Raw genomic sequence first — 16,180 nt, 5'->3', positions numbered from 1 at the left:
AGGAATATTAAGAGGAATTCTTACATGTTGCAATAGAGTGGCTGTGAATCTCAAGACTGCTATCAGTGAGGGAGACCCATGGATATCTGTGACTGAAATAGCTGGTATTTCTCTTCTAGAAGAGAAATAGAATTTGATACCACTTACTTAGGTTGATCCGTTTGTTGCGGTGATGAATCTTCACAGCTTTGCTTCTCTCTTCTTGTTATGCCATATTTTGGCTTGGCACTACCCTGAAGAATTTACTCTTTCTGTGAGTTTTTTAAACCAGTTAGCTGTTGTAGCTAGCAAATAGCTACTATTAATGGAGGTAGATGTGTCACTGAAATATTTCAGATGCACCGTTTTCCAAAGCTAGTGTAATAGGTTACAATATAATATTGGCAACTTAAAATCATTGTTGCTTATTGTAGTAACCCTTGGGTTTTGTCCAAAGTATGATTTTTTTCAGTTTATCCACAGTCCTGTCCTTTTCAGAGTCTAAACAGAACCTAGATAAGAACTTAGGATTTTGAAGAGAATAGGGAACACTTCTATAAATTATAGCAATGTCTTTATTAACCTAGTTTATTTTGTACTCTCTATCATGTAATGGTTTTTATAACCAGCTTCATGTTTTGAAATGCTTTGGAGGGGTGCTTTTTTTTTTTTTTTTTTAGTTACTGGAACTAAGCTGGTACAGTTCTTTGAATAATCCATTTGGCATCTGCACTCTATTTGTAAATGTAGATGTTAACTTATTATTTTGAATTCTCAGCATAGATTTGAGTAATTGGAAAAATTTTTTGAATATTCTTAATAGCAGTTTTTTTCCAGTTTCAATACTGATAATTGGGCAGTGTCATTTTCCTTAACAGTGCAGACTGGAGGCTTATTATCTAATTATAAAAAAATAATTTCTTTTAACGTAACTTAAGTAATTTTTTTTTTTTTTTTAAGTTTGGCAGACTTGATGCCCAGAGTCAAGGTACAATCTGTTGAAACTGTCGAAGGGTGTACCCATGAGGTAAGCACAAAGAATATATAGGAAGTTGGTGTTATTGTTGGGAGTTTGCTTTTAGCTGTCTGGTATTGATCATTAGCAAGCAGTTTAGTCTTAGGGGCTTTGGAAACAATGATAGTTCCTGTGGGAAATATAGTCCAGTGGAAGGAGCTGGGGCTTTGTATTCTAAACTGAACTCAAATCTTGACACAGCATTTTATTTACAGTCTTAGATTAATTTCTTAACCTTTTTGACATTGTTTTTTTAATTTTAAAATTTGGAATAATGTGATTTACCTCATGGGGCAGTTGTGAAGATTATAGAAGAAAATTAGCATAAGGGACCTGGCACAGAGTAGATGTTCAGTACTCCTGAAGTCAAGTAACAGTGCCATTTTACAGGTCACATGCTTTTTCATTTCTTGCTTTTGTTAAATGATATGTTGTCATTTCATTATTCGCCAGAAGGTGGTAGTCTCTGATAGCTTTAGTAACCCTTTAGAAGTAAGAATTTATAAATATTAAGGACATGAGGGAACTGTAACACAGTTACTAAGCCTTCTGTCTTTACAATATGACCTTAGAAGTTATTGCAGGAAATTGGTAAGTCTTATTAAAAGTCTTTATTGAGTGAGCAGAATAATTCCAAATTGAGAAAAATGGCTTTTGACAGACATTTAGAACCTTGTTTTTAAAATACCTGTTCTTGGGGTGCCTGGGTGGCTCAGCGTCTGCCTTTGCCTCAGGTCATGATCCCAGGGATCTGGGATTAAGCCCCACATCGGGCTCCTTGCTCAGCGGGGAGTCTGCTTCTCCCTCTCCCTCTGCCTTTCTCCCCAGCTTGTACTCTCTCTCAAATAAATAAAAACTTAAAAAAAATCAAAAAAGTAAAATATCTGTTCTTCTGCACTTGTTTTCATAAGTTCTTTTATGTTCCTTTAGAATAGCACTTAGCTTGGCATTTGTAATACCCATGTGATCATTCATTCAGTACTTATGTTAGACCCTATTCAAAGCTCTGGTCTTAAAAAGATGGCAAGGGGGCACAAAATTTGCTCTTTAGAGGTCAAAAGTTCTTTCTTTCCTTCACAATTCTCTGCAATCCCTCCTCTGTCACTTCTCACTTTCTGCAGCTAACTTTACCTTTTACTTCCTTTAGAGGCTGGAGGGTATCAAGTTGGAGTGTCCTCTGTTTATAACCTCCTTCGCCATGCCTAACACCTGTCACATCCACTCAAAGGAAAAGGCAATGCTTGTTTTGCCAGTGTTCTTGTTTGTAACTTGTCTTGCTTTCACAAAGACTTAGATCATTCCATTTTCCCTTGACTATTTCTAGCGTCGAATCTCTTCTCTATTTGCCCTTTCCTATCAGCATATGAATATTCAGAAGCTTCTTTTATTCTGGGTTGCTTTACAGCCACTATGTTGTTGTGGTTTCCCCCCCCCCATTTTGTAGTCTTTAATTCAGTATATATCTTTTGAATGCTGGGAATATTGTACTATTCACTGAGTATAAAGAGATAAAAGAGATGTAGTCCCTTTTCAGAGTTACTTTTGAGTGCTCTGCTAGGAAAATCCCTGCTAGACTTTCTAACTTGCCATTCATTTTTAAATATACCGCAATTAGATTTCTTCTCCGTTTCTTCCAAACTGCTGTGGCAAAAATCACCAGTGACTATGTGGTAGGTTTATTTGATTCTTGATCGTTTTGCTGGTTTTCTATTTTTCTGACTCCTTAGTATCTTTCCTGTCATATGTTTGTCTTACCCAGACTGTTTTCAGAAAATAAAAACAAAAACTTTGATTCTCATACATGTGACAACACAATCTATTGTTATTTCTTCTGTTAAATCTTAGAGAAGTTAAAATCTTAATTGCTCCCCACTGATGTTCTTTGTTCATGTCATAGAAAGTACCAGGAGAGATGTGAGAAAGCCACTCAGCTCATCAGATACAGCACTATAAGTTGATCATATTTGATGGGAATCATACCATGATCTGGGGTCTAGGCTTCAGATTTCTAGATTTAGAAATTTGATTTTGTCAGTTTACCACGGTTGAGCTTTGTTGGATAGACTCACTTTGATCATATTCGTAAGAGATGGAGGTATCCAAAAGCATGACATTTCCTGAAATTTAGGATAAGTAGTTGTCTAACAAACTACCTGGGAATCGGAAACTATTTAGAAGTTTCTTAGAGTCCTAATAAAGGGGAATATATAGTATTAAGGGAAAGACTAATGAAAACTGTTCTGTCCCCTGGAAGTATTCATTCATTAGTAAAAACACTTGGTAAGTTACTCTTTCTTAATGTGTGCAGGATAAAATACCAAATTCTAACTCTTGCCTCCCCTTTATGATTCCATTTAGAATGTCACATTTCTTCTAACACATTCATTATACTGGGTATTATTCATTAGATTTCATAATTTACTGAATTTCACTTTTCTTAATTATAATCAGGGTCTACTTGGTCCTTTTTTTTTTTTAAGATTTTATTTGTTTATTTGACAGAGACAGTGAGAGAGAGAACCCAAGCAGGGGGAGTGGGGGAGGGAGAAGCAGGTCCCCCTCCGAGCAGGGAGCCCGATGTGGGGCTTGATCCCAGGACCCTGGGACCATGACCTGAGCCAAAGGCAGACACTTATCAACTGAGCCACCCAGGCACCCCCTACTTAGTCTTTTTTGAAATACTACCCACATACTGTGATTATAATGTGATTATATATATATTTATATATGTGTGTGATTGTAAAATCACAGTGATTTTGAACTGCACAGGTCCACTTAAAAGTAGGTAGTTTTTTATAAACACAGTACTATAAATGTGTTTTTTTATAAACACAGCCATGATAAAAAAAAAGCATCATGTGATGAGATTTTTAAAAATGAAAGTAATGATTTTCCACCTTTTTAAAGTGTTTTTTATAAACACAGTACTATAAATACTCTTTTAGGATTTTCTTAATAGTCTTTTCTCTAGCTTACTTTATCTTAAGAATACAGTATATATATAATATATGTGTTAACTATGTCATCAGTAAGGCTTCTGGTTAACCGTAGGCCACTAATAGGTAAATTTGGGGGGAATCAAAAGTTACACATGGATTTTCGACTGTGCAGAGAGGGGCTGGGGGAAGTTGTTGCCCCAAATCCTGTCTTGTTGAAGGGTCAGCTATAATCAAGTTGGAAATTTACCCACAATCTCTTAGTATTTCTAAGATGGGAAATTTCATGTAATACTTGCTTATTGAAGTATTGTTCCTATAAATTATTTCTAATCTTTGTGTGTACTTTATTTTGCCCCTGTGGGTTTATTTACTAAATGGTTTAATTCTTGGGAATTTAGATACATTATGAACTGCTCTCCAGATCTTAATTTTCTGTTTTAGGAAATAGTATCATTTTATTCTGCATAGTTTTCTTTCATATAGGAACATCCCTTTTATGTCCATTCAGCTTTTTTGAGCTTTCATTAGTATCAGGCTGTGGAAAATACAAAGATAGCTAGGATAGGTCCTAGACCTTGATAAACACAATTTCTTCAGGAAGATAAACTTAAAAGGTTTTAATTACATTACCATTAGATAAATAGAGGTAGCAGTTTTTTGATTATTCTAGCTTTAGTACTTGTTATTAAGGGAAGTTATTTAATTTTACAGTGTCTAAGACTGTATCGAACACTATCACTTGTATTTTTCAAACTGTCATCAATTATGGAGTGTTGAATGTATCAGTTCTCCAAATAGTAAGTTGGTGATTTTTTTTTTTTAACATCAGGTTGCACTTCCTGCAGATGAAGATTATTTACCACTTAAACCTCGAGTTGGAAAAGCTGCAAAGGTCTGTACGCTAGACAATACAGTTTGTACAGTTCTGTGTCTCTTTTCTAAAAGTCTTAAAGATAAACTCTTATTTATTTTTTTTTAAGTTTTTTTGTTTATTTGACAGAGAGAGACAAAGCGAGAGAGGGAACACAAGCAGGGGGAGTGGGAGAGGGAGAAGCAGGCTTCTTACCGAGCAGGGAGTCTGATGCGGGGCTCGAACCCAGGACCCTGGGATCATGATCTGAGACAAAGGCAGACACTTAATGACTGAGCCACCCAGGAGCCCCTTAGATAAACTCTTTCAAATGAGATTTTTATACTTCCCAGTGTATATAAACCAAGAAGAAGCCACCTGAAGTCAAATATAAGAAGCATATCAAAAAAAAAGCAAATCAGTAAACAGCCATGATAAAAAAAAAAAAGCATCATGTGATGAGATTTTTAAAAATGAAAGTAATGATTTTCCACCTTTTTAAAGAACCAAATGAAAATTATCAGCCTTTGGTAACATGAGAAAAAGCATGTGTACAATAAGTTATACATACAGTTTTGGGAGTTTAACAAACTTCTAATGAAACTTAAACTCTAATACTTGTATTAAATGGATTTTGAAGTTCTGATAGAACTGAAATGATTAATGGAAATTTTCCAAATCATATTTTCTTTAAATGAAGAAGGCAGAATGATGGATTAAGTATGAAATCTTTAAAGTCTAGTAAATGTGTATTACTCTGCCTCTGCTGAGTGAACTTAAGTGAGAGACTGCTTTTCAGAGCTTCAGAGTTCTCATCTGTGAAAGGAAAGAATACCTATTTTAGGGGTTGTTGTGAAGGTTAGTAATAATAATATATGGAAAATGTGTTGCACAGTGCCTACCACAAAACATGTTGTTGATAAATGGTAATGTTACTATATTGTAACTAATGTGTTGCAATTAGCAAAGTTAGTTGAAAAGATTATAGACAGCAGAACTAACTTCTTTGCTGTTTAGTTAAAGGTGTTTTTTTACTCAAAACATGTTGTTGTTAAATGGTAATGTTACTATATTGTAACTAATGTGTTACAATTAGCAAAGTTAATTGAAAAGATTATAGACAGCAGAACTAACTTCTTTGCTGTTTAGTTAAAGGTGTTTTTTTACTCTTCCTAATTTTCTCTATTGGGTGGTATATTTCCTAAATAGAATCATAAAGAAATGCTCCCAGAATACTTTTGGGGGGTAGCATCTCTTGATTTTAAGTGTGTTCTGATATGGTTAGATAATTTTCATGCAGATATTATTATTTTCTTTTTATAGGAATACCCATTCATTCTTGATGCTTTTCAAAGAGAAGCCATTCAGTGTGTTGATAATAATCAGTCTGTTTTAGTATCTGCACATACATCAGCAGGAAAAACTGTATGCGCTGAGTGAGTAGCTTTTCTATTTAAAGGAAATTTTAGGTCTGTTAATATTTGCTTTATATATGTAGGTGTTCCTTTGTTGGCTTACAATCTTACATCCTCTTGTTGGAGTGACACTTTTATTATTATGTAATGTTGTTCTTTATCTCTTATTATAGTCTTTGTTTTAAAGCCTGTTTTGTCTGATAGAAGTATGGTTTCCCCAGCTTTCTTTGGGTTTCCATTTGCTCGGAATATCCTTTTCCATTCCTTCACTTTGAGTCTGTGTGTGTCCTTACCATCTGAAGTGAGTCTCTTTAGGTAGCATGTAGTTGAGGGTGTTTTTTAATCCATTCAGCCACTCTTTCTTTTTATTGGAGAATATAGTCTGTCTGCATTTAAAGTAATTACTAATAGGTATGTACCTATTGCCATTTTGTTAATTGTTTTCTGGATGTCTTACGCTCCTCTGTCCCATTCTTTTCTTGGTCTCCTGCTTTTTAAATGAAATTTTAAAACAACTGTTTCTTATATTACCCTTTAAAAGTTTAAGTTTTTCTGTTTGATTTCTGTAAATGAAGACACTTTTCCTTTTTTCTTTTTAATTTAAATACTTTTAATGTCTTTCCTTATCGCACTGGTCAGAACATCCAGTACAATGTTGAATAGAAGTGATGAGAGAGGACATCTTTGCCATGTTCCTGATATTGTCTTTCATCAGCATGCTGTTATCTGTGGGTGTTTCATAGATGCTTTTTATCAACTTGAGGACGTTCCCTTCTATTCCAAGTTTGCATATATGTGTGTATGTGTGTATATATATGCATACAGAATATTTAGCTATTGTACTTTGTCAAATGCTTTTTTTTGTTACTATGATGAAGACATTAATTTTCAAATAATAAACCACCCTAAGATAAACCCTGCAAGGTTGTGATATATAAAACCCTATTAATAAACCACAATATTGTGATTGATAAGAAATACATATTTGGTCATCGGAATGACCAGATATATATTTCATGTATTTATTTGGTCTTTATCCATGGTTCCTGAGTCATGGTTTCTAAAACCCTTGGAATTTCATGTGATAACAGAGCAATAAAGGTGTCTTTTGTTAGGTTAATGATGTCACTTTTGGATCTAGCCAGGAGAACCACCTATGTGATAAAAGGGTTGGAACTTTTAGTTCCACCAACCCTCTCGCCTGACCTCTAGGGAGGATAGGTGGAAGAGGCCTGGGGGTTGAATCAACCAATGGCCAATGACTTAGTCATGACTATGTATTGAAGCTTCCATAAAAACCCAAAAGGCCTCAGGTCAGTGAGCTTCCACGTTGGGGAACATGTGCAGATGTTCCTGGAACAGATTTTCCAGAAGACCGTGCACCTGGATAGGAAGGGCATGGGAGCTCTTTGTCTTTCCCCATGTATTTCTTCATCTGGTTGTTGATTTATATCCTTTAATATACTGATAAATGTTAAGTGTTTCCTGAGTTTGGTGAGCCGCTCTAGCAAAATGCTCTATACCAAGAAGGAAGTTGTTGGAACCTTCGATCTGAAGCCAGTTGGTCAGAAGCACAGGTAACTGGCCTGGGGCTTGCTACTGGCATCTGAAGTGGGGGCTGAAGGGCAGTCTTTGAGGAACTGAGCCCTTAAGTTGTATAATCTGATGCTATCTCTGGGGAGTATCAGAATTTAATTGAATTCTCAAGATACCCTGCTAGTAAGAATTGCTTGGTGTGTGAGTAGGGGAGACACCCATGTTTCAGTGGGATCTAGGAACCCCAAAAAAGTTCCTGTTGGTAGATATATTATTGGATTAGATTTTCTAAAAATGTGTTAAGAATTTTTGCATCTATGTTCATGAAGGGTATTGGGCTATAGTTTTATTGTAATGTCTTTTTCTGGTTTTGGTATCAGTGTAATGTTCTCTATATTTTACTAATTAGTTTGTTAAAGGTCTACCAGTCATACTGATCTTCTCAAAGAACAAGTTTTTGGTTTTACTGATTTTTCTCTGTTGTTTTCTTGTTTTCTATTTTATGATTTAGATTTGGATTTGGGGGATTCATTTGCTCTTCCTTTTTCTAGTTTTTTAGGGAGGAAAAGTGAAGTCATTGATTTGAGACCTTTTACTAATACAGGCATTTAGTGGTATAAATTTTTGTTTAATATTGCTGTAGCTGCAACATAGATTTTGTTATGTTTGATTTGGTATATTTGGGAAATGCTTTTGATATGTTTTTGAAATAATTTGATATGTTTTGATATGTTACTTGATTCTGAAGAAACTCCTTTACAGTTTATGGTAGTACAAATCTGATGAAAAATTCTTTTAACTTTTACATGTCTAAAATACCTTTTACTTTGTCTTAATTTTTGAAAGATAGTTGCACTTAATATAGAATTCTAATTCTCTTAAGAGTACCTTTTGACTTGTATAGTTTATGACGAAATCTCCTATCATCCTTACCTTGTTCCTCTGCAGATACTTTAAGGCTACTTTAAGATTTTATCTTTATCAGTGGTTTTAAGCAGTTTGTTTATTATGAGGCTTGGTGTAGTTTTTTTCATGTTTCTTGTGCTTTGGGTTTGTTTTTCATTGCTCCCTATGGCGCCTCTTCTTTGAGGACTCTTAATTAGGATTATATTAGGCCACTTATAGTTGTCTCATGATTCACTGGTAGTATGTTCCATTTTTGTGTGTTTAATTTTGGGCCTTTTCTAATGCTGTATCTTTCATTTCATTAATCTTTGCTTCTGCATTGTCTATTATGTCATTAATCCATTCATTCCATTTTCATCTCATACTATAGTTTTCCTTGGTAGAAGTTCATTTGTGTGTGTGGTTTTTATCTTTTATTTCCCATGCCTCTGCCTCTACTTTCTACTTAACTTTCTTCTAGCTTTTTTTTGTTTGTTTGTTTTGTTTTTTTGAGATTTTCTTAATTTGAGAGCGAGAGCTCCAGTGTGGGAGAGTGAGAGAGAGGCAGACTCCCCACCAGTCAGGGAGCCTGATGTGGGACTTGATCCCAGGACCCTGAGATAATGACCTGAGCCAAAGTCAGATGCTTAACAAACTGAGCCACTCAGGAGTCCCTCTTCTAGTTTCCTGAGCGTATGGATTACTGTTACAAACTGTTTAAATTCCTTATTGCTGCTTTTTTCACCTGGGTTACTTCTTCATCTGTTTTGATTAACTTTTCCCTTTATTATAGGTCAGTATTTTCCTGCTTCTTTGCATATTGCTTTGATGGGATGTTTGGCTGTCTTTAATCTCATCACTGTTTTGAAGCAGTTTGATTATGATGTGACTTTACATAGTTCTTCTCATGTTTCTTGTGCTTGAGTTTGTTGGGCTTCTCACATTTGTGTGTTTATTATAGTTTTTCATCACATTTGGGATACTTCCAGCTTTTTTTTTTTTTTTAAGATTTCATTTACTTATTTGACAGAGAGAGACACAGCGAGAGAAGGAACACAAGCAGGGGGAGTGGGAGAGAGAGAAGCAGGCTTTCTGCTGAGCAGGGAGCCCAGTGCACGGGACTCGATCTCAGGACCCTGGGACCATGACCTGAGCCGAAGGCAGACGGTTAATGACTGAGCCACCCAGGCGCCTCACTTTCAGCAATTTTTAATTTGAAACATAAATTATATGTTTATAATTCCTTCTAGTTTGTTGGGGACTTCACTTCTATCATGCCACTTCAGTTTGTCTCACAGCCCACTTACACTGTTTCTTATTGTTTCTTGGAGTTGATTCTTTCTCACTTTGGACAGCTTTTCTTGATAGGTCCTCAAGTTTATTCATCTTTTTTCTGCAATGTCTAATCTGATTTTATTTTTATCCAGTGTATTTCAAATCAGACATTGCATTTTTCTTTTTTTTTTTTTTAAGATTGTATTTATTTGACAGAGACACAGCGAGAGAGGGAACATAAGCAGGGGGAGTGAGAGAGGGAGAAGCAGGCTTCCCGCCGAGCAGGGAGCCCTATGCAGGGCTCGATCCCAGGACCCTGGGATCATGACCTGAGCCGAAGGCAGACGCTTAATGATTGAGCCACCCAGGCGCCCCAGACATTGCATTTTTCATCTCTAAAACTTTGATTTGGGTCTTTGAATGTTTCCCAATGTTTAATGTTTTCTTGCTGCTTTGAAGACTTTCTATTTGTCTTTTTTATTCAGAGTTTGATGGTGTCTCTAGGTATGATTCTGTAGATTAATATTTTTTAAAACAAATTTAGGAAGTTTTCCTTGTTATTTTTTCAGATACTTTTTTCTCACTTTGGAACTTCCACTGGGACACTTGAGATTCTCTATTTTTTTCTTCTGTATCTTTCTTTCTTTAGATTTGATCATTTTTGTTGCTCTGTCCTCATATTTACTGACACTGTTCTGTCATCTCAAATCCCCTCTTGAGCCCATCTAGTGAATTCTTCATTTTAGTTATACTTTTCATCGGTAGTGTTTTCATTTATTTATGTCATAGTTTTGGCCTCTCTGTTGCGATGGCCTGTTTGTTGAATAATTACCCTTTATTTCTTTTAATTCTTAGACTATGCCTTCCTTCCATTTTTTTGCACATGTTTCTAGTAGCTGCATTCAAGTCTTTGTCTACTCAAAGTCCAACATCTGGACCCACTCAGAATTAGTTTCTCATGACTGCCTTTTTCCTGAGTATGGATCATACTTCCCTGTTTCTTTTTGTATCTTCTAATTTTTTGTTCAAAAGTAGACAGTTTAGATAATATATTGTAGCATCTCTGTATCCTTTTCTGTTTCATATCTCTCTCTTAAACTATGTATTTGATCATGTTTGGATACTTTTAATTATTTGTTTATTTCACTGTTTGGGGAATATGGTTATACAGCTGTGATGAATATTATTTTTATTTCCCCAAATAGGTTATAAGTCTGTTGTGGGCCAGAATTATATTTTAAACAAGGAGACTCTACTACAGTGCTAACCTTAGTTATCATTTCATGGTCTTTATTTAAATACTTAATAGAATTTTCCTTAAGAAAACAAAACTATATTGCATTTTGTTAATAGCTGTGGAAGAACTTTTCCAAAATTAGAACCCATCATAATTCCCCGGCAAGGAATGATTTGATAATTATTGCATGTGGGGAAAGAATACATATGAATGAACTTACTTTTGAAACTCAGAAGAACAAAACTTCATTTTCCAGTGTTTGCTAATTGTTTATATATGTATAAACTGACAGGCAGAGGCTCTCAACTTTTGGAGGCCCATTTATAGAACCAAAAGTGTTTTACTTCCAAGAAATAGGGTAACCATTAGTAACCTATTGGTATTAGCAATTAAGTTACATTAATTCCAGTAGACCACAGTTAAATATTCTTGTTTATTTAGACCACTACCCCTCATATATATTATAATTATTACTTTAATAGTTTGTCAGTAAATAGAACAAGATATTAATGTTCTGCTAAGTCCGTTTCAGATAATTAGGGGAAGTTGGGACATAATTTCTATATTAATAGAATTTTAAAATTTATGTACTTTAAAGAAAAGGTTTTGAATGCTTTATTCTTATTTGCTTTCACATTTTTAGGTATGCCATTGCATTGGCCTTAAGGGAAAAACAGCGTGTAATATTTACCAGCCCAATTAAGGCTCTGAGTAACCAGAAATACCGGGAAATGTATGAAGAATTTCAAGATGTTGGCTTGATGACTGGAGATGTTACTATTAATCCTACAGCGTCTTGTCTTGTTATGACCACAGAGGTAATTTATATGGTGCCTCATCCAGTTTTTCCCTTTTAATTTTAACTTAATTGTTGTATCTTCAGTTAGAACATATGATGCTTTATTAGTTGCTCTATATAGATAAAATGTAATACTGTGTTTTCCTAGTAGATTTACTAGAAAAGGAAAAGTTCATCTTAAAGGTTTTAGTAATTATATAAACTTAGTTGTAAATTATTAATCCTGTTACTTGTCATATGACATAGAATTTTTTCACCAAATATTTTTAAAGGCATATTGTCAGTGACATGGAAATACATTGACAGTTTCGCATACAGTTTAACATAAGTAGTGGCTTTTCCTTTGATTTTTTATTTTTGCATTTTAGTTGATATAAATATATAAATAACTTTTTTAAAAAATGTTCAGCGAAGTTAAGCTTCTTCCCATAGTCATAGTTAGGTTTTACTTAAAACTTACATACTTATAATATCTTGTGTTTTGAACACAATTAGCCATCTTGGCTATACCATGTACTTTTATACATTCTTGAATTATATCCCTGCATTTTACATGGACATGGTACCGTAGAGAGCACAAATTACCTTCTGGCCTGCAGAGCTAGCCGAAGGCATTGCTCACTTTTCATTTTGGTGCCCAAAGTAAGTTTCCATTCCCAAAACTTTTTTCCATGTGTGGAAGATTTTCTTTAAAAAATCAGGATACTGGTTGCCAGAGAGTATCCATGTTGTGAGATGAAGTAGAAAAAATTCAGTAAACAGTATAAAGTACCAAATGTTGAATAGATAATTTTAAGTTACTCTCATATCCTAGATAGTGTGGATCTTGTAATGAGTGTTATATGTACAATGAAGTGGCTTCACACTTAAGATATATGCAGATGGGGTGATAATTCTCCCCATGAATTGCATCTGATTACTAACTGTTGAGAAGTTACTTATTTTGGTTTTATGAGAAAAGGAATGTTATTTGATTTATGATATATATTTAAGAGAAGTAACCTAAATTATTTTAACATTTCCATTAAAGCATTTCCAAAATTCCTCATCAAAAAGAACTTCTGTTGTGTCAAAATTTTGTTCAATTGTTTTATGTTTTTTTAGATTTTGAGAAGCATGCTGTACAGAGGTTCTGAAGTTATGCGAGAAGTAGCATGGGTCATATTTGATGAAATTCATTACATGAGAGATTCAGGTATGTTCTGCTGTGTTGCTGAGATGTGTGCCATATATTTTCCTTAAGGGCATTAGGAATTTTGAGTGAGTCGTTGTTAAATTTTGCTTTCACTATTCATGTGGCTAGAGTTCTAGTAAACTAAATTGTGGGAAACTATATCCTCCCATTTAACTGCAACTTTTTAAATAGTAACTCTGGGTGAGAAAATGCAAATAAAGATTTTTATTTATTATTTGCAATAAAAAAATAAAGATTTTTTTTATTATTTGGAAGAGAGAGAGCATGAGCGAGCAGGGTAGAGGGACAGAGGGAGAGGAAGAGCTAAGCAGGGAGCCTGATGCTGGGCTCGACCTGGGATCTGGAGGTAATGACCTGAGCCCAAGGCGGGCGGTTAACCAACTGAGCCATCCAGGTACCCTAAAGCTAGTTTGTTTTTAATAGAGAACTCTCCAAAATAAGTGTTAAATTTTTAAGTTTTTAGCTTAGAGTTAACTTGATTTTTATTAGTATTTTAGTTTTTAAAAACTCAGAAATGCAGGTTTATGGTAAAAAAAATGAAATGGGGATTATGAAATACAAATGATATGAGAAAAAAATAGCCTTTTACTTGAGCTATTACACTACTGTAAGCAAAAGTAAGTATACTTGGAATTTTGAGTGGAACTGGGAAGACTAATGTTAACATTTAAAAGTTAAATGTTTAACATGTACACACTTAAAACTCAGTTTTTATTTAATCTAAAGCACTGAGTTAACCTCTATTTATAGTGAAAGTAATAATAATTTATGAAATCATTTACACTTTAAACATTTCACCCCTTTCGAATTCATAAATTAAATTCTGACTGGAGCTGTTTTGGTTTTAAAATCAGGAATCCTGTATTGATTTCTTATTTTAGGGGGAAACTCTCCAATTGATTTTTCTAGTTTTTTCCATTTAAATAAAAACTGGCATAGTTTTGCTGCTCATCAACTCTATCTTTCATGTCTAGAGATCATGAGGGTAATTTGGCTGAAAGATGCTATATGGTATAGTAATGGTGTGTCTTTAAATTTTGTTGCTGTAACTTTTTACAAGCCATTAACTTTTGTTTCTCAAAGTAAGTTGGAAATACTATTTACATTGTCATGGGACTCTTGTTTTGCTGTGTGAGAAGTGTTCAGTCTGGAGCTGCTCTTTGCAGGCTATTGTTTCAGAGTACATTAGTGGTTTAGTCTACTAACTTTCTATTGGATAAATTCATGGTAAGAATTAAAGTAGTTTTCATTGAGGGTTTATGGCTAAAAATATCTTTGTGTAAAGTGGTCTGCATTTCTAATTATTGAGCTTGAGAGATAATAATTTTAGATTACTTGTTAATAAAGTGACCCTGAATTCCAAGGGGTGGGTGGGTGTGTGTGTGTGTGTGTGTGTGTGTGTGTGTGTGTGTGTGTGTGTATGTGTATATATATATATATTTTTTTTTTTCCCCCAGAGCGTGGTGTTGTATGGGAAGAAACTATTATTTTGCTTCCTGACAATGTCCACTATGTGTTTCTTTCGGCTACTATTCCAAATGCCCGACAGTTTGCTGAATGGATTTGCCATTTACATAAGCAGGTAATTTCTCTTTTTGATGTCTTCAATATTTAAAATATTAAAAGTTGGCTTTCCCATATTTTATACTTTGTTCTTGATGCCACCTAGAATTAAGACATTTTAATGTGAAACTACTTCTCACATCAAGTGCAAGCTTATCAAAATCACCTGATTAGCTTTTTACAAGTGTGTATTTCTGAGCGCCATCTTAAACCCAATATATCAACATCTCTGAGAGTAGGGGCTTGTAAGAGCTAACTTTTAAGAGCTCCTAAGTTGATCCTGATGATTTACGAGGTTTGGAAACTACTGCATTTCCTCGTAGAATGAGGCCTTATAGTAGAGAATTTCCTGTAAGATCTCAGTACCAGGAAAAAACTGTACATCTCCTGAGCATGTGATTTGGTTCTTCTTATGTTAACACAGTCAGCCTTTTTACTGACTGTGTTTCCCTTTTGTTTTTGTAGTCCAACTTTAGCAGCAGCATAGGACATTGTAACAAGCATTTGTTCATTTGTATTAAACTTATTCTTGGTTTTATTTTCCTGCTCTCATTTTTCCTTTGTACCGGTATTCTTACAAACCATTATCTGTTTATAAGCTCCCCAATGGCATTTTTGTAACATCTATGTTGCTTCTGTAGGATAGAAACCTATTTGATCTTCTGGAGGAGCTAGATCAACGTGCTGATTTGGTAAAGCTTTGAAAACCCTTTGTGGGGCAAAAGAATCCCATTTTACTTGAGGGAGCATTCTGTATTACCATATTACTGCTGTGTAGGAACAGCCATCTTTAATTATGGCATCACAGTTCTAGGGTATGAATCCAAGATCATTATTGAAACTCACATCATGTATTTGGCCCTGATTAGGGAATTTATAAAACTGAATAGATGGTAGTATAATTCGATAGACATAATTTTTCCACATTTTCCTCTTGCCTGGTTTTTAAAAATTTTTAAATTTTTTCTGTTTTTGAAATGTTGAATTCAAAAGTTTATTTCCCCAAGGTCTTTTAGGTAGGTTAAATACACAGTATTATTTTGAAGAAATAAAATTACGTGTTTGTTTTTCTTTTTTTCTCTTTTTACAGCCTTGTCATGTAATTTATACAGATTATCGGCCCACTCCATTGCAGCATTACATTTTTCCAGCAGGGGGAGATGGCCTGCACCTTGTGGTTGATGAAAATGTAAGGGAGTAATTGTGATTATTTATTTATTTATTTATTTATTTATTTATTTATTTATTTATTATGTTAGTTACCATACAGTACTTCATTTGTTTTTGATGTGGTGTTCCATGGTTCATTATTTGCGTATAACACCCAGTGCTCATTGTAATACATGCCCTCCTTAATAGCCATCACCGGGACTAACTGTGATTCTCACCTTATAATGTCATCCTTAGTTGTTCATAGCTATTTTTCCTGAAACTGAAGTAGAATGGTAGAAGTCCATTTTTTTTCTTAAGTAGTTTTATGGTCCAGAGTTAT

At 34.5% G+C, this 16,180-nt stretch overlaps 2 protein-coding genes across 2 annotated transcripts in view; one reads left to right on the top strand and one right to left on the bottom strand.

The window, feature by feature from the left end:
- Positions 1-10,635, bottom strand: part of DHX29 (DExH-box helicase 29) — a 65,116-nt gene extending 54,481 nt beyond the window's left edge. Inside the window, exon 1 of the mRNA XM_073905488.1 lies at positions 10,629-10,635. Coding sequence (XP_073761589.1) covers positions 10,629-10,635 — 7 coding nt within the window. The remainder of the gene's footprint in view (positions 1-10,628) is intronic.
- MTREX (Mtr4 exosome RNA helicase) overlaps positions 1-16,180 on the top strand; it is a 113,619-nt gene that overhangs the window by 11,152 nt on the left and 86,287 nt on the right. The window contains exons 3-9 of the mRNA XM_025892450.2: positions 940-1,006; positions 4,763-4,825; positions 6,107-6,219; positions 11,775-11,949; positions 13,035-13,125; positions 14,583-14,707; positions 15,779-15,877. Of these exons, the coding sequence (XP_025748235.1) occupies positions 940-1,006; positions 4,763-4,825; positions 6,107-6,219; positions 11,775-11,949; positions 13,035-13,125; positions 14,583-14,707; positions 15,779-15,877 (733 nt within the window). The remainder of the gene's footprint in view (positions 1-939; positions 1,007-4,762; positions 4,826-6,106; positions 6,220-11,774; positions 11,950-13,034; positions 13,126-14,582; positions 14,708-15,778; positions 15,878-16,180) is intronic.

The sequence above is a fragment of the Callorhinus ursinus genome, unplaced genomic scaffold (genome assembly GCF_003265705.2).
Source record: "Callorhinus ursinus isolate GAN/ISIS: 27379988/994484 unplaced genomic scaffold, GSC_fseal_2.0 scaffold23, whole genome shotgun sequence".
In the NCBI taxonomy this organism is placed as follows: Eukaryota; Metazoa; Chordata; class Mammalia; order Carnivora; family Otariidae; genus Callorhinus; species Callorhinus ursinus.
The sequence above is the reverse complement of the archived record's forward strand: the minus strand, read 5'-3'. Positions and strand labels throughout refer to the sequence as shown.